General features: G+C 45.6%; 1 protein-coding gene across 2 annotated transcripts in view; it reads right to left on the reverse strand.

Moving 5' to 3' along the window:
* ATP8B1 (ATPase phospholipid transporting 8B1) overlaps positions 1 to 22,110 on the reverse strand; it is a 109,200-nt gene that overhangs the window by 49,469 nt on the left and 37,621 nt on the right. Inside the window, exon 2 of one of the 2 annotated variants that reach the window (XM_061400305.1) lies at positions 3,651 to 3,853. In XM_061400305.1, the coding sequence (XP_061256289.1) occupies positions 3,651 to 3,831 (181 nt within the window). In that variant the 5' untranslated portion in view covers positions 3,832 to 3,853. Of the gene's footprint in view, positions 1 to 483; positions 2,541 to 3,650; positions 3,854 to 22,110 lie in introns of those variants that run through there. The other variant, XM_061400306.1, reaches the window with a different exon arrangement.

Raw genomic sequence — 22,110 nt, forward strand, 5'->3', positions numbered from 1 at the left:
GTGCCACAGGCGTGCCACACTACCTCCTGCCACGGCGGGCATCTGGACGTGGCCCCCCACTGGGCAGCCTCCTTCCTCTCCCCGCCCCTAGTTAACTCCTCCTCATCTTTCTCTTGGCAGCTCGGGCATGCCTTTCCACTAGGAAGCGCTCCCTGACTCCCGTCCAAGGCAGGATGTTTGCTCTGACGTGGGAAGAGGGTGGGTGAAAAAAGCCCACTGGACTGGGCACTGGGGTTCCTGGTGTTCTTGCCAAAAGCGCCATCCTTGGGGAGCTGGGGCGGGCCCCAGGGGGGAAGGGCCGGGGGAACACAGGGCTGTGATGGTAGAGAAATGGGTTTCCAGAAGTTCAGTCAGGAGAACAGGAGACAGGATAGCTGCCTGAGGCAGAAAGCAGGATCCAGGTGAGAGTTTGCTGCAGGAAAGGAACACGGTTATGTGCGTTTGTAAGCCAGCCAGTGCGAGAAGCGGGGAGGGTTAACTCACCAAGCAACGTGGCTGAGGAGGCAGGAGATGGCTTTCTCGTCCCATCCCCAGGCTCAGAAAAGTAAGCCAGTGTGCTAAGGCAGGGCACGTGTTCATTCCCAAGGACTTCCATCTTTACGCTGGTTCCTGACTGGCACAGAACTACCCAAGGAGTTGACCTGGAGCTACCAGGAGGGTGGAGGGGTAAGCTACATTCACAAACCAACCCACAAACCACCTGGAGTCAAGGAATTTCAGGAACCTGTGACTGAATAAAATTAAACTGGTTTCTTTAGAGTCAAAGCTTTCCGGGATTCTTATATGCTAATGGATAACCTTAAACTTCAAGAGGACAAAGAATTCTGCGTTTCCAGTCTCAGGGACCAAAGAATCTCTGTGTCCAGAAATATCTGGACATACTTGGGACATACCATTCTTGTGTGCTCACAAGAGAATGTCCATCCCATCGCATGGAAACATGCCCCTTAGTTTTGTCAACAGCCGCACAGAGGAAACCAAGGTAGGAAAATCTGCGGGTTTTTCTTCCCTCAAGGCACATTCTGACAACAGGCTTACATCTGTTCTTGATTCTAGCAGCACACAAAAAATGTCCTTCTGCTGAAAAGTACTTGCAATGGGTCTCTCAAAACCCTTGCTTACTAAAGTGGGGCTAAGCATCTTTTTAAAAAAGAGAACCAACTTTCTGCACTAAACTATCGTTAAGAAAAATGAATGTGGTTCTGGCACTCTTAGACACTGCTCTGCTGGAAGAGGCCCGGGTCCCTGGTATCACTCAGCTGGAGGGTACTTCACAGAGTAACTCACGCTCTGAGTTCTAAAGAAGTGAGTTCGTTGGAGAAAACTGTCCTTCATGTAAAATGTCAAGATAGACAGATGACAGTTAAAAAGGAAGTCAGAATGACTTGGAAAATGCCCACGTAGGGATATGGGGGTGGGGGGGAATTAAGAGGGGGAAAGAAGGACGCAGAGGAAGAAGGGAGAGAAGTGGGGGTGCAGGAGAGGATGAAGACTGGTTTCTGGGGTGCAGGGTAGAAGCAGGAATGAAAGGAAAGGGGTCAAGCGCACGCTGAGTGTCCTCTGTGTCTGGGAAGGGCACACAGAGGGGTCAGAATAATAATACTTGGGGGGATTCCACTGGCCAGCCAGTGGTTGGGACTTGGCATCACTGGGGCCTGGGTCCCATCCCTGGTGGAGAACTAGTGGTCTCTCGGTCACATAATAATAATAACGATATTTTTAAAGTCATTTGAAAGCGGTTTTGAGAATCACCAAATTCCTCTATCCTTGGAAAAGACTCTGAAGAGCCAAGATCAAGTCTGAGCTCCCTGCAATGCCTGTGTTCTGAGGGAAGCAATCTACGAGAAATATGACCTGGGAGCCGCATGATCAGCAGAGAACCCTGGGCAGTAGAATGTGAAGGCAGAGCTGGAAAAAAACAGAGGTGAGCGTCTCCACCCACTACGTGCCCCTCTGACAATTCCACAGGCACCCAACCCTGTCTGTTTCCTTGTCCTGCACCACACATCTGATAACACGGCAGCAAGCCCAAAGCAAAGTTCACCCGTAGACGCACCAAGCCCATTCTCAGCCAGCTCATCAGATACCTACATAGGGTCGAATCCATGATGGCTACATAAAACTTGAAAAGTACAGCGGAAGAAGGAACGAGGAAGAAATACGTTATTTACTATTTGGGCAACCAACTAGAACTCCCCTTGCTAACTCGTCCGGGGACTCCAGCCTTATCCCCATTCAAACACTATCCAGTCTGGACCTGTTATGACAGAGGCCACATTCCTCATCAGACTGACAGTGATTCCATTTCAACGAAGCCCAATTATAGTGATTTCAATGCCTTTTCAGGAGGCGCTGATACTCAATAGCTTAAAATTACAGCCAGACATCCACAGGAAGACCTGATCCTGCTCAGGGTTTGATACAGAAAGCTGAGGAGGGGAAAACGATGTCGTTGAGCAGACGCCCTCCCTAGGTCTCGGAGCCTGTGATGGGAGGCGGCCCTCGTGGGCACACGCACACATCACCTCCCCACACAGAAGAGCAGAAGACGGGCACCGTCTGAGCAGAGCAGGAGGAATCATTACATCAGGGGGATTTCGTGCTTTATCTGTTTTTCTACAGGTGAAATCTCTTTGGAAAACAAACAAACAAACAAATCAGCTTAACAGGCCGAAGAATCCTGGAGGGAGAGCCTGGGGGCAGGGAAACACAAGGGAAGCTGGCTTCTGGTAGGCCTGGAAGGCGGGTCGGCAATGACGGGGAAACCAGACAAAACCAGAGGTTATTCTAACTGAGGCTGGAACGAGGTGCAGCGGGAGAGGCAGAAAGAGAACAACCTCCTGGTGATTTCTGTGAGTGGGAAACCAGTTATGTTGCTGGAATTGAAGGGACTGGGGAGGAAAAACATTTTCAGCTTGAACTATGGAGCAAATCTGGGCTGTAAAGACCAAAGGATCGGCTTCCTTCTGGAGTGGAAGAGCTAGAAGAAAAGACCGCATGTGTTTGTAGGAAATGAAATAGAAAAGTCATGGGAGAAAAAAAGCACAACCATAAAAGTCAACTACGTTCTATAACCCCAAATGACAGGTTGTCTATGGCCATTTTCAAGAAACATCAGTGGTGCTGAGTAAGTGGGACAGAGACCGTATGAGTCACAAAGCCTGAAATAGCTACTACCTGTCCCTTGGCGGAAAATGTCTGCCAGTCCGTGGTCCAGAGCCGGCCTTGAAGCAGCCCTGATTCGGGGCAGGGAGCACTCTTTGCTGCATCACAGCCCCTCGTGACAGAGACCTACACATTCTCCCCCTGTTACTAAAAAGTCAAAACCATTTTATATTCACAAAGGACTGAACAAACGTTACGGTGACTCCAAGGTTCCTGGGTGTGGTGACAAGCAAATTCTTCCCCACTCAGCTCCTTTCTAAAAATAGAGACAGGCAGCAAGAACCTTCTGTTTTCTCTGCAGAACTTGACAGCTATGGTCCACCAGCCCCACCACTCTGAGGACACTGTGTACCTTCCCAGCCCATCAAGTTTCATCCGAAGCCAAGAGAAAGAAGACACCTCCCGGAGCACCCGTCCTTTGCACCTGTTGCTACTGCCCACGTGAGGACAGACAGGTGCCTGGTCTCCTGACTCCAGCACGTTACCTTTTTTGAATGGCTCCCGGGTTTCCTCCGCTTCTTTGTTAACCCGATTCTGCTGTGGTTCCACCGCAGGTTCGTGGTAGTCAAGCTCATCTTCTGTTTCATCATCGCTGTAGGGGACCACTTCATCATTAGGCTGAGAATCCTCGTCAAACGTCGTTTCGGAGTCTCTTTCTGTACTCATTCTGCTGGCAAACTGGAACTACCTGGTTTAAAAGAAAGGGAAACCAGAGTGAGATAGGACCCGTGCCTAGTTTTTGGTTGAATTCTTCCTGTATTCGCTTATGACGCTTTTGACAGAACGTTATTTACCCACGTGGACATATGACTGATGAAGGACCCCCAAAGTTCAACTTATCATGCAAATAAGAACAAAACCATTCATTATTGATTAAATGCTTGGGTGAGAATTTACAACAATAATGTAGCTGCCAACTTTTTTTAAGGGTATACAAGCTTTAAGGTTTTATTTCAAATTGTGTGTCTCTACCCAGCAAAATTAATCGGTTCACAACCAACATTAAAATAAAATGAAACGGATTTAAAAATATCAGAGTACAGCAGGCATAGAAAGAGTACTGTTTGGTTAAACACTTTTACAAAGCTGACACATACATATGTTTATTTGCATTGTGGGTCTTAATGGAATTGAATTTCTCTTGGGAAGTGTGCCCTGCTTTCAAAGTTTGAAAACCACTGTCCTACAATATCTGGTTGCAATTAACATTAATATTCTGAGCTTTTACTGTGTGATGTATTTTAAATACCAGCTTAGTCCTCAGATTTTCCTAATGGCTTCTTGAAAACACATTCTAGCCTATTTTCCTGTGACCACCCACTCCTTATATTTAGAATTTGTGTTTGTGTATACACCACTGCATAAAGTGACACCACACAAGTGCTAAGTGCAACCTCAGTTCTATTTACATTAGGAATATATTTACACTAATACTTCCTGGCATTATTTACTGATGCATAAGCATCATACCTCCATGTACTCGGTATCATTAATAGTGGCAGCTCACATTTATTTAGTGTTAACTGCATGAGGGCCTCTAAATGAAATGCTTTATCAACACTGGCTCCTTGAAACTTTCCACATCAGCATAGTGAAGGTATTAATGCTATTTGTAGTCTACAGAGGGGGAAACCAAACCTTTACAACACTGGACAACTTGTAAAATATTTACTGAAATCTGGAGGTAAGAACAATTGCTCTCCAAGGATTCATCTTTTATATTCCACTTTCATGTTTTAGTTTTTAGATATTTTAATCAGGGTTAGTTGCCTTGAGTGGAACTATTTAGCTGGCTGCACACTTTTTACCAAATCTAGCATCTTAAACATCTAAATTTTTATAATGAGTGTACATCTAAGAAATGTTCAAATATTTAAGTGAGGATTTTGTCCAACATTATTTAAAATAAAACCCAGAAGCAACATGGATATCCAATGAGTATTGCTATTGTTTAGCTGCTAAGTTGTGTCTGACTCTTTTGCGATCCCACGGACTATAGCCCATCTGGCTCCTCCAGTATTCTCCAGGCAAGAATACTGGAGTGGGTTACCACTCCCTTCTCCAGGGGATCTTCATGACATAGGGGGCTGAACCCACAACTCCTTCATTTGCAGGCAGGTTCTTTACCACTGAGCCACCAGGGAAGCCAAGTAAAATACTGGACTACTGCAAAACACAAGTAGACTTAAGGGCAGGCAGACTCAGGGTTAAAACCTTTAACTGCCAAGTAAAACATTTTCCCTCTTTCCTAATTTTCTATGGGTTAGTAAATGGCAGTTTCTTGGGATTTTACACTTGCTTAATTGGCCTTACTTGCAGTTTTATGGTTTAACTAGTATTTAAATTTAATACACTCCTTAGGGCTTCCCTAGTGGCTGAGACGGTAAAGAATCTGCCTACAATGCAGGAGACCTGGGTTCAATCCCTGGGTCGGGAATCTCTCTTGAGAAGGGAATAGTATTCTTGCCTGGAGAATTCCATGGACAGAGGAGCCTAGTGGGCTACAGGCCATGGGGTCACAAAGAGTTGGACACAACTGAACGCCTAACACACATACACACTTTTAAAAATTCTCAAACTCTTAAGGGCAGACTTTCATCAGAAATCTTTCAGAACAAAAATAATAAAAGTGGTGACCATGTACTAGACACCTATTTTATATCAAGCAGGACAACCCCGTGAGGTAGATATTATCTACCCATCTTTCGGATAAGGAGGCTGGGGCTCAGCTGGTAAGTGACAGAATCAGGATCTCATCTCTCCATTGCAAGGGCACACACAGCATGCAAAGGCCTGAAAGCACCATGGAGAAAGTTTCCTTATTGTATTAATAGAAAGCGTGTGAAAGTATGTGAGTCATTCAGTCATGTCAGACTCTTCGTGACTCATGGACTGTAGCCCACCAGGCTCCTCTGTCCATGGAATTCTCCAGGCAAGAATACTGGAGTGGGTAGCTATTCCCTTCTCCAGAGGATCTTCCTGACCCGGGGATCGAACCCAGGTCTCCTGCATTGCAGGCGGATTCTTTACCATCTGAGCCACCAGGGAAGCCCATGTTATTAATAGTAAACACACACAGCATGCATTTGCCATTCTAAGCATGTGTAAGTATCCAGGTTAGTGGCATAAATGCCTTCTATAGAAACACTTCGTAAGTGATCATTTTGTCATCATTACTGCCGAGTGCCTGTGTGTTTATTTCCCATGTTAAGATTGGATCCAGTCCTCTGAGTTTGAAGGAGACAGACAAAAAGGAATAGACTTGATAACCAGAAGCCACGTGACCCAAAGAAAATAGCCACTGCACAACCCCACTCACCACCCAAACACCCACTCCCCACAAGCCACGTGACCCAAAGAAAATAGCCACTGCACAACCCGCCCACTCACCACCCAAACACCCACTCCAGGCCAGATCTGTGTGGCTGCCTTGGAAGGCTGGGCGGGGAGTTCTGAGCTGAGCAGGAAGCTCTCTGCTGTGCGTGTGTGTGAGTGTGTGTGATATGCAGACGTGTGTGTGTGAGTGTGTGTGATATGCAGACACTCTGTCGTCTTAGACTACCGAAGAAAAATTTGTAGGAAATCATTCCCTTGAAGCTCTTGGGGACATGGAGCAGCTTTCCAGGTCTAGTCATAATCCTGTCAGGCAGGCACTACATAAAATACAGATTTGGAAACTTTATGTCTGTCCCCACCACTCCAGCCCATCACAGACACCTGTGAATTTATTCAACCTTCACTGAGCATGTACTAGGCACACGCTGCGACCTTAGGCACTAGGAACTGAACTGCCACCTCAGGTTACTGAGGGATGAAAGTGAAAGTGTCAGGCACTCAGTCATGTCCGACCTTTGCGACCCTATGGACTGTAGCCCACCAGGCTCTTGTCCACAGGATTCTCCAGGCAAGAACACTGGAGTGGGTTGCCATGCCCTCCTCCAGGGGATCTTCCCGACCCAGGGTTCGAAAACCCACGTCTCTTATGTCTCCTACTGAGGGATACAGATATGTAAATTATGTGTGGGTCCTGAGACATTTCTCCCCAAACACACAGCTCCAACCCACTCCCTCCTCTTCATCCCCGCAGCCACCACCATAATGCAGGACACCACAATCTTGCTCCTTAAATGCCGCAGGTGCAATCTAACAGGACTTCCCACCATCAGCTTCCACATGTCCCTCAGAGTCATGCCTTTCTCCTGCTTAGACCTTCTTGTGGATTATGGACTGAACTGCCTCCGCCAAACTGAAAGATTAGCCCTAACTCTTAATGTAACTGCACTTGAAGACAGGGCCTTTAAAGGTGCTGCTGCTTAGGCGCTTCAGTCGTGTCCCACTCTTTGCGACCCCATGGACTGCAGACTGCCAGGCTCCTCTGTCCATGGGATTCTCCAGAGAAGAATACTGGAGTGGGTTGCCATGCCCTCCTCCAGGGGATCTTCCTGCCCAGGGATCAAACCCATGTCTTCTTTAACTTTTGCATTGCAGGTGGATTCTTAACCCGCTGAGCTACCTGGGAAGCCCTTTAAAGAAGTGACAGAGGTTAAACAACATTATATGTGTGGGGCCCCAATCAGACAGTTCTCCTGTCTGTATAAGAAGAGGAAAAACCACCTAAGAGCTCTTTCTGTGTATGCACAGAAGAAAGGCCCCGTGGGGACACTGCAAAATGGCGGTCAAGGAGAGCATCCTCTCCAAAAACCACACAGGAGGCCCTTCTGTCTCTGCCGTTGAGAGCTTACAGTCTAGACAAGAGTCAGCATGTGACAGCCTGAGGGCCAGATTTGGCCAATCGTCTGTTTTTGTAAATAAAGTTTTATTAGAACACATCCTTGCTCACTCCTTCATGTACTGCTTATGGCCAATTTTACACAATAACAGAGTTGAATAGTTGTGATGGACAATGAATGGTAAAAATATTCACTATCTGGCCCTTTACACACAAAAAGTCTGCTGACCCCCAAACTAAAACAAAAGATAATAAGAGAACAACAAAACAAGTTGTCAACAACTAACGCCCACAGTCAGACACAATTATAACCGACCTGGACACATCATGGGTGCTTTCTGAAGGTGTGAAATAAACCACCGGGGCCAGTGGTGGGAAAACATCCCTAAACCATACATTCGCCCTACTGATTGTTAACGGTACTCTTTCAGCTGCAGCACAGTTGTGTGACTGGAGAGGACGCACAATTCCAAATACTGAGGGAATAACGCACCGTCATCTCTGGCTTCATGTGAGGAAGCTGTGGTTATGCGTCTTCTCATACCCAGTCCAATTCGGCATTTCATCATTAATCCATGTGCTTACAATCATGGCAGCAGATGGAAAGGTGAGTAAATGTTGGAGCAAGGCAGCAAAAATTTTATCAGGACTTTTGAAAACTTGTCAACGTAATACAGCATTCAAGGATTTTTCTGGTCACTTGATCTTAGGAAAACAGAATCTTTAGTTCCTGCTCAGGCTGAGAAGCAGCATAATTTCATTGAAAAGAACACAGGTCTGGATTCAAATCCTGGCTCTGCCGTTCACCAGTTTACCACTTGGATGGGTTGTTTAACATTTTGGAAGGGAAGAGGAGAAGATGCTTCATTCTCCGTCCTGCCTTCTGCAGTATTCAATCCTCTTGGTCATAAACCCCAGAAGATAGGAGGAGTAAATGGCAGGATTTCCAAACTCGAACCCCTAACATCTATCATCTGTCATCTTTGAATACTTGGCTATGAAATACTTGTCAAGTGACTGAATGCCTGAAATTCTCTGTTCCTTTTGTAGTGGACGGGGTGCTAAAGGAGAGAGAAAAAGGAGACTCAGGCACAAAGAAATACCTTTCTGCCCTTGCAATAGAACTCTGAGGTCAGAAGTAACGAAAGTACAAACTTGCGCTGCGATCATAAGGTTCCTAGATTCAAATGAAGGGAAAGAAGGAACAAGGAGCGTCCTGACACGGCCAGGGTCTGACCTGTACACAGACACACTCAGAGGCTGGGGAGGCCAAGAGTCCCTGATCAATGATGTCTTTGTGGTACAAACGGATTTGTGTCCGCAGTGGCCCAGCCTAAACCAGGAAGGGAGACTCACGGCAGTCATGTTTGTTCTTCTTCATCTTTTTATGGCTCCGTAAAGTCCTCAGCAAGAAAGGGTATTTCTGACATGGATTTCTTATTTCATTTGCCTATTCATTATTATTATTCTTACAGATAAAGCAGATTATTATTAGATACAGATATTTTTTATTACAGAAAAATATTACAAAATATTTAACATGAGATATTATCATGATATGCAGATTCCCCAGTGGTTCAGCAGTAAAGAATCCACCTACAATGTAGGAGCTGAGGGTTCGATCCTTGGGTCAGGAAGATCCCCTGAAGAAGGGGACCTACTCCAGTATTCTTGGAAAATCTCACGAACAGAGGAGCCTGTCAGGCCACAGTCCATGAGGATGCAAAGATCAGACACGACTTAGTGAGTAAACAACAGAGAGACCCTAAAGCAGAGGACACAGTTAAGCAGAGCTCATATTCCTGATCCACAAAAATCGTGAGATGAGTTTCAGCTGCTGTTTTGGAGTCATTTGTTATGTAGTAATAGAAAACTAATACACATACCATTAATCACAAATAACGAGAACTCTATGGTAAGATACCTAATATGGCTGCTATTGTTTCCATTTATTCCAAGAGGAGCCCCATTAAAGAGGCAGCAGCAATCTTTATCACCCGAGTCAGTCCAGACACAGGCCACATACCCTATCTGGAATCTACTCAATTCTCTTGAGAGCAAAATCTGACAAGCTTGATGACCGTTGTAATTAGACAAGAATAATCTCACGAACCAAGAGTAATAAAAACCTATCTAAGATCTAGATTAAATTCAAACTTTACACTGTTCTAGAAGCAACACAATTATCGTTCCTAGGATAAACAAGGTTATATTGTTTTATTTTCTTCTAAACTGAAGCCTCGAAAACCTAGACGTCTGGGACAACTAACATGAAATTGTGCTCAGTCGCATCCGACTCTGTGGACCATGCCATAGCCCGCCAGGCTCCTCTGCCTATGGAATTTTCCAGGCAAGAATACTGGAGAGGGTTGCCATTTCCTACTCCAGGGCATCTTCCCAACTCAGGGACTGAACCGCGTCTGTTGTGTCTCCTGCACTGGCAGGCGGGGTCTTTACCGCTAGCGCCACCTGAAAAGCGCCAGCATCAAACTAAGGGCCCATTAATACCACCGTTGTGGGGACAGCTCAGTCAGGCCTTTACTCATGATACAAAAGGCTTCTCCAGGTCCACAGCTTCGTCCTCTGTTCCTCGGAAAGACCACCCCAGGGCCCTTTGTCACAAGAGAAGACTGACTCCCACTTCATATCACACAACCGGGATGACTACGTTAAAAAAGGCGCAGAGGAATCTGGAAATTTTGCCTCTCAGAGAGGGCAGTTTTGTCAGTTTCCTGATAAAACTTAAAAGGATTTCTTGGTGACACTGCCACCCCAGCTCTGTCGCGGGCTCCCTAACATAGCCTAGTAACGGCGGCCACTTCCTGTTACTATGAGGCTGCCCCTTGCCTTCACTCGCAAGTATCTGCGTGCACGTCGTCGCGCACAGTCAACATGGAATTATTCTGAGACGGGTGGTCGGGCGCTACCATTGTCCTTTTACCAAAGAGAAAACTAAGGTGCTTAAGGAATCTTCCTGAGGTTATTTAGCTCCGACTGGATTCACCCCCTCAGCACATCCCCAGCTCTGTGCTAGGTGTGATGCAGAACACGCATCGAGGCTTCAGGCTGGAATCGAAGATCCATCCAGGAAGCATCGAGCTTCCCCAGAGGGCATGGCAACCCACCGCAGTATTCTTGCCTGGAGAATCCCATGGACCGAGGAGCCTGGCAGCCTATAGTCCGTGGGGTCACAAAGAATCAGACATGACTGAGCACTCGTGCACAGCAGGAAGCATCAGAGCCCACTTCCCAACTGCAGGTGGTAACTGCTCTCCTTGTCTACAAACCATCTGAGCGCCTCCTAAGTCACAGGAAACACGTAAGCAAAGGATACGGAGAACTTGACCAAACAAAGCCAACTTTGACGCCTACAGACAGGTTTCTCCTACACCAAAGAGTTGCAAAAATTTAAAAGCTTCTCCCTTTATATCATGCTCAAGTATACTGAAATCAGTAATCATTTCCAAGCTGTCTTGAGCTGGGCAGGGTGCGTGGGAGTCACAGAGCGGATCAGGTACTCAGGGTGGAAGAGAGATTTTCAGAAACGAGGAACAGCTGGAGTGAAGACCCAGTCACAGGGAAGTATAAGATATCCACCCGGCTGAAAGATTTAGGGCACCGGGCTCGTGAGCGGCTGGCTGGAGTCCACTCCCCCAGCCTAAGAGGGCCTGACATGGACTTCATTCCAGCGATTGGAAGGGAGCACTGAGCGTATCTACAAGGAGAGACAGCCGATCTGCCCAGCGCCTCAAGAAGATGAATCTGATAGCAGAGGGGTGTGGGTGGCCAGAAAGGTGACAGCCGGGCAGGGAGACCATCCCGAGGTCACACCGGACACTGAGCATCTCCCAGGCACAGTTCTGTCACCTGCAAACCCAAGCAGTGCGGTCCGATGACCTCTGCAGACACGTTTAGCAGTAACACTCGGTGAGCGGATGTAGCTGCAGCAAGAAGGAACACAGGCCTAACTTAGGGTGGTGGCAACTAGAAAAATGTGTTTCAAATTAAGATCGGGTGGGGCTGCCATTCTTTTGTCTGGAAAACTAAGAAAAAAGTAAAATAAAGACTAATATTCTCATAGGAAAACAATGCCAGAATTCCCCGTATGTTTACTTTGGAGATTCAGCTTCAATCCACAACGTGTTTTTATAACACATACTGAAAGTTACCAGGAGAAAAGCATGGTTATTTTTACATTCAAGCTTCATCCTTGCTTATTAGAGACAATGGTCCCATTTTACTTCATTACTGTTGCTTCTATGATTAGGTTTTTCAATTATGTTCGTGTTTGAATGATATAAAATCATTGGGGCTTTACAACTGACAGTTGCCTGGAAGCCAAACCTCCAAGGTAAAACAAAAAGTTAATCTGTTGAGTTGAATTCATTTTAATATTTGAAGAATCACTAGCCTATTGATGGATGGATGCAATTCACAAAAAGATTACACTACAAAAGGATATAAGAATCCACATCATTTTGCAAAACTGAACATAAATCTTAAAAAATTTGGAAAGAGATTTGTATTCCCCATTCAGATTCAAGAGGAACTGCTTGTTTGAATAAAAGGGTAGGAAAAGGGCAGATATGATAAGTAAATGGGAATAAGCACACAGGAAAAGATTACTCTTGCAAGTAATTACAGGGCATACTGATGAAACAGTAAGACACCATTTTATGCCTATTAAGTTAACGATATTCAATGACTATATCTAATGCTGGGCAGTTGTAAAGCTCTCTCTCTCACACACCTACATACACACACACACACACACACACACACACACGCACAACCACTGCTGCTCGCAATGAAATCGATACATGCCAATGGAAGACAGGAGGAAAAGGGGATGACAGAGGATGAGATGGCTGGATGGCATCACCGACTCAATGGACATAAGTTTGAATGAACTCCGGGAGTCGGCAATAGACAGGGAGGCCTGGCATGCTGCAGTCCATGGGGTCGCAAAGAGTCGGACACGACTGAGCAACTAACACTTTTACTTTCCTGTACCAATACACTAAAGATACTTGTAATATGTGACCCAGTAAGCTCATTCATAGAAATTTCCAACAAAAACAATTCAACAAGTAAAATAAGTATTCACAGAAAAATTTTAGATTGTTGTTGTCAGCTATATAAAGCTGGAATGGAAACCACCTGAATGTCCACCAGTATAATAGTTTTATAAGTTATGATTTTAGAGTAGCAAAAAAATGACAGCCCTAGAAACACAGGAAATGCCTTAAATACGATATTAAATTGGAGGAAAGACTGAAATCAGAATTGTGTCCTATTACAGTATCTCTATAAATAATACATACATGTATATTTTGGAAAAGAATTTTTGCTGGAGAAAGAAACCCAATGTGTGTGTTTATTTTTCTGGAATAATCAACAATCAAGGACTTCCCTGGTGGCTCAGTGGTTAAGAATCTGCCTGCCAGTGCAGGATACACAGGTTCCATCCCTGTTCCGGGAAGATCCCACATGCCCGGGGACAACTAAGTTTGTGCCACAACTACTGAGCCTACGTCTAGAGCCCAGGAGCCGCGCCTACTGAAGCCCACGCGCCCTGGAGCCCCCGCTCCACAACGAGAGAGGCCGCCGCAGTGAGAAGCCCATGCACCCACGGACAGAGTGGCCCCCGCTTGCCGCAACTAGAGAAAAACCCGAGCAGTGGTGAAGACCCAGCACAGCCAAGTAAGTGATGACTCAACACTGATGGTCCCTCCACCCCTCACCCCCCCCCGCCCCCCCCCGCCCCCCCCCCGCTTACAACTGAAGACCATTCAGCAGTCACTTCGGTGCTGGGCTCAATTCCTGAAAGCCTCACGATGTAACTAAAAAGCAGGTGTTATCCTCATTTTGCAGGCTTTCTAGAGGTTAGGTAACTGCTCCAGGGTCATAAATGAGATTTCAATCAGATGTTTTTGGCCTCAAATCTCTTACGATCTGTCTCAGAGCTGGTCAAAGGCAGAGAAAAGACGTGTCAGAGCGCCCAGCCATACCTTTTTTCCTTACTATCAATCCTGCTTCTTTGCAAATGATTGCAAAGCCAAAAGTGCCAGCTTTCATCCAGAGGCGGTGTGAGACCAAAAAAGGGATGCTTGGCGTGTCAGGGCACGCCAAGAGAGATGAGACCTACCTTTTTATCTTTCATATCATAATCGTCATCACCTTCCCAGTGCATTAGTCAACATAAAATCCCAGTTCCCTCCTAAGGATCGTGTGGCTGCATGTGCTAGTCACTCAGTCCTGTCTGACTCTTTGCGACCCCATGGACTGAAGGATTATGGGATGCCATGACATCTAGTCTAGATCCTTCTTTTCCTTAGAGCCCTGGCTGACCTGTACTCTGTGTGGCTGGAGACCCCAAACCACCAGCCTTCACTAAACTTCCAGGCTGCCTGCAATAAACACAATAGACCTCAAGAGCCCTGGGCAGAGGTCCAGTGACAAGATGATTTAAAATGTTAGTTGTTCCTCATCCCACTATAATCTGCATCTGAAAAGTCTGTTGTTGTTCAGTCGTGTCCGACTTTTTGAGACCCCATGGATTGCAGCACACTAGGCTTCCCTGGCCTTCACTGTCTCCCACAGTTTGCCCAAACTCATGTCCATTGAGTCAGTGATGCCATCTAACCATCTCATCCTCTGTGGTCCCCTTCTCCTCCTGCCTTCAATCTTTCCCAGTATCAGGGTCTTTTCCAATGAGTCGGCTCTTCCCATTAGGTGGCCAAAGTAGTGGAGCTTCAGCATCAGTCCTTCCAATGAACACGCAGGACTGATCTCCTTTAGGATGGACTGGTTGGATCTCCTTGCAGTCCAAGGGACTCTCAAGAGCCTTCTCCAACACCACAGTTCAAAAGCATCAATTCTTCAGTCCTCAGCCTTCTTTATGTTCCAACTCTCACATCCATACATGACTACTGGAACCATAGCTTTGATTATACAGACTTTTGCTGGCAAAGTGATGTCTCTGCTTTTTATTTATTTTTTTGTCTCTGCTTTTTAATACACGGTTTAGGTTTGTCATAGCTTTTCTTCCAAGGAGCTTCAACTGAAAATACAAACCCCCTCCTGGTACTTTTTTCTAACATAAAGATGTCATAAATTTTCCAAATATTCATATGTAAAGATGTTTCAAGGTTTAAGTAGACAGTATGTATGACTGACACATCAAGGATGATCAGTGCACATATTTGGTATCTTTTCTAGACACTGTCAAGGTTTTATGAATGTCTACACTCTGTCACAGAGTCTTACTTCTTGGTCCATTTGAATGTTAACATCTTCACAAATTCTGGGTCCCAGAGGTTTAAGGGATGAAGGCCACACCTGATATTTAATCAATGTCTCCTCTACTATATTTAAAGTCAGCTTAGAAGACTCAGCTTAGATTACAAACTCTACCCAGACAGCTGAATTCACACCCAAAGCTTGGGACCAGGATTGTCCTGCAAATATGTGGTTAATATTTCATATGTCCCCTGGACACTCATTTGGTCTGAACAATCTCCAGAGTTTCCTACAGGCAGCCAGCTATACTATCTGTTCTGGCTTTCAGATTTTTGGACAGGTCAACTAACAGAAGTATCTAAGTTTCTACATATTCAATAGGTTTAAGGATTTATGAGAATATTTATAATATTGTTGTTCAGTCACTAAGTCATGTCCGACTCTTTATGACCCCATTAACTGCAGCATGGACAGGCTTCCCTGTCTTTTACCGTCTCCCAAAATTTCCTCAAACTCGTGTCCACTGAGTCAGTGATGCCATCCAATCATCTCATCCTCTGTTGCCCCCTTCTCCTCCTGCCCTCAGTCTTTCCCAGCATCAGGGTCTTATAATATAGAGCTTCTGTTTTTCTGAGATGAGGGTGGTGAGTGTTTAAAAAGAGCTCACGACACATTCTATAAGGGCTTCCCCAGTGGCTCAGTGGGTAAAAAAAAAAAAAAAAAAATCCACCTGCAATGCAGGAAATGCGGGTCTGATGCCTGAGTTAGGAAGATCCCTTGGAGGAGGAAATGGCAACCCACTCCAGTAATCTTGCCTGGAAAATCCCACGGACAGAGAAGCCTGGTGGGCTTCAGTCCACGGGGTCACAAAAGAGTCAGACACGACTGAGTGACCAAAAACAAAACAAACATATCCTATGTATCAGGCAATGAGCTGAATGCCTGGCAAGTACTATTTTATTTCATTTGCGCAGGGTCCAATTGTTAGCCCCATTTTACAGATGAGAAAACTGACAGAGATGTTAAGTTCCCTGCCCAAGGGCATACAGGCAGTACGTGGGATCAGAATCCTTGTTGAAAGCCTATGCTCTTAGTCACAACACTCAATGCCTTAATTGTACCTAATAACATTACCATGGGGTTAAGCTGGAGAAGAGATAATTAATCCAATTTATAGCTGAGGAGACACATAACTAAGAGACACACAGTTAACTTTGTGCTGGAGCTAGGATGGGAGCGTGTCCAGTCTGGATGCCCTTGACATCCTCCAATATCTCCACTCAGGGTTCGACTTCTGTGGACACTGAGCAACGGGAGGAGCATAAAACGGAGGTCATTATGAGCAAGCAGGGTCCTCCCTTGCCAGGGAATTCCTCAGTGTCACCTAGAACCCAGGTCTCTGCCTTTACATGAACTGCCTTTTGCCCCCCGTTCACCTGGAGGGAAGCCGGTCTTGGAGCTGCCTGGTTCCCGCCCTCTCTCCTGCCCAGCCTCTCACACTGGTTTCCCCAGGGTGCCCACTGGCAGCGTCCTTAGCAGAGCCCTTGGGGCAGCAGGAGCCAGCAGTTCGGCCGCCTTCTCTTTTAAATCTATGGTGCACAATAGAATTTTTATTTGAAGAACTGTGGCTTTCAAAAAAAAAAGATATAATGACCACTGCCCTGACGCATTCTCCCAGAAACTAAGAATGAGAGATGTGTGTGATATCGTGACTTAAATAATAAGAAGTAGCTCTTTGGTCCTTGTCCTATTCCTGGTATGCTGCTGCTAAGTTGCTTCAGTCATGTCCGACTCTGTGCGACCCCATAGACGGCAGCCCACCAGGCTCTGCCATCCCTGGGATTCTCCACGAAAGAACACTGGAGTGGGTTGCCATTTCCTTCTCCAATGCATGAAAGTGAAAAGTGAAAGTGAAATGGCTCAGTCGTGTCTGACTCGTAGCGACCCCATGGACTGCAGCCCACCAGGCTCCTCTGTCCATGGGATTTTCCATAGATCTCCTAAAAACTTGGAATTTCCTAAGTGGTGAGAGTTATAAAAGTACCTTTTGCTATTTAATGGGGTGACTTTCAGAAAGCATCCACGGATTGGGGAAGGGGCTATTGATCGAATCAACTGCCAATCAGTTCAGTTCAGTCACTCAGTCGTGTTCGACTCTTCGCAACCCCATGAATCACAGCACGCCAGGCCTCCCTGTCCAGCAGCGATTTAACCAATCACGCCGTAAGATGCAGTCCTGTAAAGTCCTAAAGGAGATGGTCTGGAGAGCTTCTGGGTTGGGGAACAGGTGGACACATGGGGAGGATGGCTTGCCCTGTGCGTGTCTTCCATCTGGCTATTCCTGAGCTACAGCCTTTTGTAATAAACCAGTAATCTAGAATAAGTAAATCATTCCAGTCCTGTGAGCTGTGTTAGCAAGGTAATTGAAGCCCACAAGGAGGTCGTTGGAACCCCCCATCTACAGCTGGAAGGTCAGAAGCACAGGTGGCAACCTGCACTTGCCTCTGGCGTCTGAACTGGAGAGAGAGCCGCCTTGTAGGGCTGAGCTCGTAACCCACGGGATCTGAGGCTCTCTCCAGGCAGATAGTGTCAGAATTATGCCAAACTTAGGACAGCCACCTGGGGTCAGAAAATTGCTTGGTGGTGTGAGAAAGCACACACACACTAGAATTGGGTGTAGAATCATTTAATATGACTCATCCAAGTTCCCACAGCTAGTCAGGGGCAGGCTGCAACCGCAGAGACCTACAAAGGGGATGGGTTGGTTGGCCCAGCTTTCAGGTAATAAGGAGTGTATTCCCCGTAGAAGATTCGAAAACAGTAGCAAAGCCAACTAAAAAGTCATAATTTTTATTACTTTATTATTGCCATGAATGGATGTCAGTGATAAAATACTCCTCAAAGATCTTTCTATTGTAGTTCCTACTCAATTTTAATAATATAGAAGTAAACTTTTAAAAAATACTTTTTCTACAATAAATGTGGGATTCTGGGGGCTTCCCTGGTGGTTTGGTGGTAAAGAAGCCGTTCCCTTCTCCAGCGGATCTTCCTGACCCAGGAATTGAACCTGGGTCTCCTGAATTGCAGGAGGATTCTTTGCCAGCTGAGCTACCAGGGAAGCCCCCAATAATATAGAAGTAAACTTAAAAAAAATAGTTTTTCTTCAGTAAATGTGGGATTCTGGGGGCTTCCCTCATGGCTCCGTGGTAAAGAATCTGCATGCCAGTGCAGGGGACATGGGTTCCATCCCTGATCTGGGAAGACTCTTCATGCCGCAGAGCACCTATGTCCACGTGCCACAACTGGTATTTAATGTAAATAAGGGCAGCCTGCGCAAACAGAAATGACTAACGCAGGCCTTGCACAAACAGCTATTCTGATTTGCATTATAAGAGAAAACACCAACCCATAGAGACGTCCAACATTTCTTAAAACAGCCTCAAAATGCTCCAAGGTTTTAAAAAGTACCAATTAAATAAGGTCTCCACTCCATCTCCTAAAAAACATGGCCCCAGGAAAAATGCCAATTCATTCTGGAGCTTTCTTTCCTCTCTTGATCAATACTTGCTTCTCTTTAAAGTTCCTGTGTGCCTTCCGGGAGCGTGAGCACTCAGTGGCCAGGCTGGTGCTGGATTGAGCAATACCTGCCCCTCCCTTTCTGCCTTTTCACGCTCTGGCCACCTGACGCGGAGAACCGACTTACTGGAAAAGACCCTGATGCTGGGAAAGATTGAAGGCGGGAGGAGAAGGGGCAACGACAGAGGACGAGATGGTTGGCATCACCGACTCAATGGACGTGAGTCTGAGTAAACTCCGGGAGTTGGTGATGGACAGGGAGGCCTGGTGTGCTGCAGTTCAACGGGTCATAAAGAGTCGGCACTACTGAGAGACTGAACTGACTGACCCCACTCCAGCCTCACCCCCAACAGAAAGGCATTGTAATAGAGAGATAACATTTCCTTTTTAAAACGCTGAAGTGAAATAAAAAGTAAATACATTTGAGTAGTTTTTGCTCTTTCCCATGCCCCCTGCTCTGAGGGCCCAGAGTTCAACCCCCACCTCCTGCAAGGACTTGCCCTAACGAACAGAAAATTGACTTCCTCAGCCCTATTGTTATCGACATACTATTCACAACTTTTATCATAACGGCTACAAATGCTATAAAGTTTTGTAATAGTTAATGTGTGACTTCCCCTGCTTTAGGTGCAGGCCTGCTCTGGAATCCTGAGTTGAGGCCGGAGGATCGTTCCTCTATTTAGGAAACAAGGCTCATGGTCAGTGTCGCCTCTGGGTCTAGGGAGCAAGCAGGCTCTGACTGAGATGTCCAGGGATGTCCCCATCACCTCCCACCCCCACCTCCACTCTCCAGAGTAGATCCTCAACTGTCCATCATCAACCAATGCCGGGGACAAACACCCAACAAGTGGCAAACCTCACTGTCCTGAACTCAACATTTCAACCCAATAATCCTCCTGACTGCCCAGAGCTCTTTAAAAGAAAAGGAAAAAACAGTGTAAGAATGAAGAGAAGAGCACCAATCAATCCGTAAATGAGAGGCTTAAATAATCCATCACCCTCCATAGCCAAGTCAAGAATGAATATGTGCATGTGGCACACACTCCAAGAAAAACCTACACAAAAGCCTTTCAATACTACATGGATTTGAACTTTAGGTATCTGGAACAATTTAAGATCTCTTCAAAGCATGTTTTAAAGCACTCTAAAAGCCTGTGCTCTGGATTTACAATCAGCCAGTCCTTAATATTTGAGTTGTGACACGCATGCTCTGTCATCCTACAGTCAACAAAAAGCCAAGCTACACTCAAGACCCAAAGTTGGTTGTTGGCCACAAAACAGGCCACCCCCAAACAATCCTCAGCTGGACCTGCCTAGCAGGTCAGCCCATGGGCTCCGGGCTGGCTACAGTCAGACTCAGAGGCCACGCCCTCTCCTCCTCTGCTTTTTCCAACCTCAGATATCTGGCGATGGTGACTTTGTGTGTTAGATTTCCAAAGTCTACACACCACACACAGAAAACAATGTTGCCCGGCCCTGATGCGGCTAATTCTGCGTATGTCTGCACATACCAATGAGGATCTACCTTTATGAATGCTTGCCACAGTTTAAACACTTAGGCTATCAGTAAGAGGAATCATTTCTAGAGATTAAAATTTTGGTATTGAGACCAAATACAAAAATACATTCTGAAATCTGCATCAGTGACTCTCAAGAAACAGCTGTCCTAGGTCCAGTGGGGGAATCTGGGCCACCGTTCAGGTTGTCTTCAAAAGCTGTGGACCGATGGTTTCTGTCGCACTTCGTTCCGGAAATGATCAGTTTCATATCAGACCAGAAATGAGAAAGGCTGTGTGGCTGTCTGCTCTGGCCTCACCCATCGGGCCCACCCACCCTCAACGCCACGGCGGCCTCCTCCTCCCAGCATCCACAAAGGCAACAGAGCCCTTCCATCCCTTTTGCAGATCCTCAAATCCCGAGGCAGGGGCTTTTTCATTTAGGAAGAATTTGCTGTCTGCCCAACCCTTCCCTTGTATTCCACCCTGTACTGTGGTTGCTTTTGTCTCACATGGAGAAGCAAATTCCAAAGGCTCAGGACCAAGCCCTCTTTCTCTTATTTCCCAAGTGAGGCAGGATCAAGGGATGGTTGAGGGCTTCTGTCTGAAGACCAAGAGACAGACACGGCTAACATCCCGGCTCCACCTCTTATGCTCCTGGGACCTTGGGGAAAATGGCCTAAGTCTCCTCATTTGTACAGTAAAGGCAAGGCCCACCTTACAGGTCCCTGTGAAGCTCAATCTTGATCTCATGTAAAACCCTTAGCGGAGTACACAGTAGCTCAGACTCAAGTAACCATTTGTAACAAACTAAGCAAGACATTCCAGCTATGACAGAATGAGTAATATTTTTCTCCTCAATAAAACTTGTTTATTAAAAACTACTATAAGCCTAGAATACTTGTGAACTGAAGTTTTCAAGTGAAAAGCAATCCAAGAAAATAAAGATAATAATAACCATATTTTACTTGAGAGTGTGCAGCAAGTTTTCACGTACCACTAATGCCCTTGAGCTATACAACGTCACTGAAAAGTAAATTATTTTTGTTTTATTCTCTGTGATACTTGCCATGATCCAGAACAGGGTCTGACATACAGTGGACCTTTGAATAGAAGAACTACCAAATGAATGAACTTTACACATAAAGAATCAAGCTAAGAGTTCACAGTTACATCCACGCTCTCAGAGCTTGTAGCAAGCAGGGGACCAGAACCAGATCTTATCTGAATCCAAATCCTGTATCCTTTCCCTCATCACCTCGTCTGGACACTGGGGTAAGGCTTCAGAAAACTATGATCCTTTAAGGCACTAAGTACTTTCTAGAGGGTAATAACTCCAAGACCCCCTAAAAGTGGACCGCATTGAAACAAACAAAACTATCACTCTGGCACCATCTAGGGAAGAGTTACAGCTAGTAATCTAACTACTTACCTTTAATGCAGATGTTTGCTTTTCTCAAAGTCTGAGTTGGCAAACAACCATGATAGGAAAAAGTGAAACAAACAAATTTCAAAACAGGTTTGATGGAAAGATACATTGACTAAGTTTATTCTGAAATAACATCGGGAAGGGAGGAAACAGAGGAATAGATGAAAGACCACCGACATGGCCATGAAGAAAGAGGGTTGATTATACGACTCTATTTTTCTACATGTTTACAATCTTCCTCAATTAAAAGTAAAGAAACAAAACAAAACAAAAAGCCTTAAAATTAATGTATTACCATTAAGTCACCATCATATGCAGTGCACTGTGTCCTAATTCATAACATAGGCTCTGAAGGGACCACATGCTTAGTGCAGTCATGAGAACTCAGATAGATATTAAATAACTCATGAAAGAAACCTTTTTATGGTCAAAAGAAGAGTATTTTTAAGCCAAGATGAATATTTCACATTTCC

The sequence above is a fragment of the Bos javanicus genome, chromosome 24, assembly GCF_032452875.1.
Source record: "Bos javanicus breed banteng chromosome 24, ARS-OSU_banteng_1.0, whole genome shotgun sequence".
Lineage (NCBI taxonomy): Eukaryota > Metazoa > Chordata > Mammalia > Artiodactyla > Bovidae > Bos > Bos javanicus.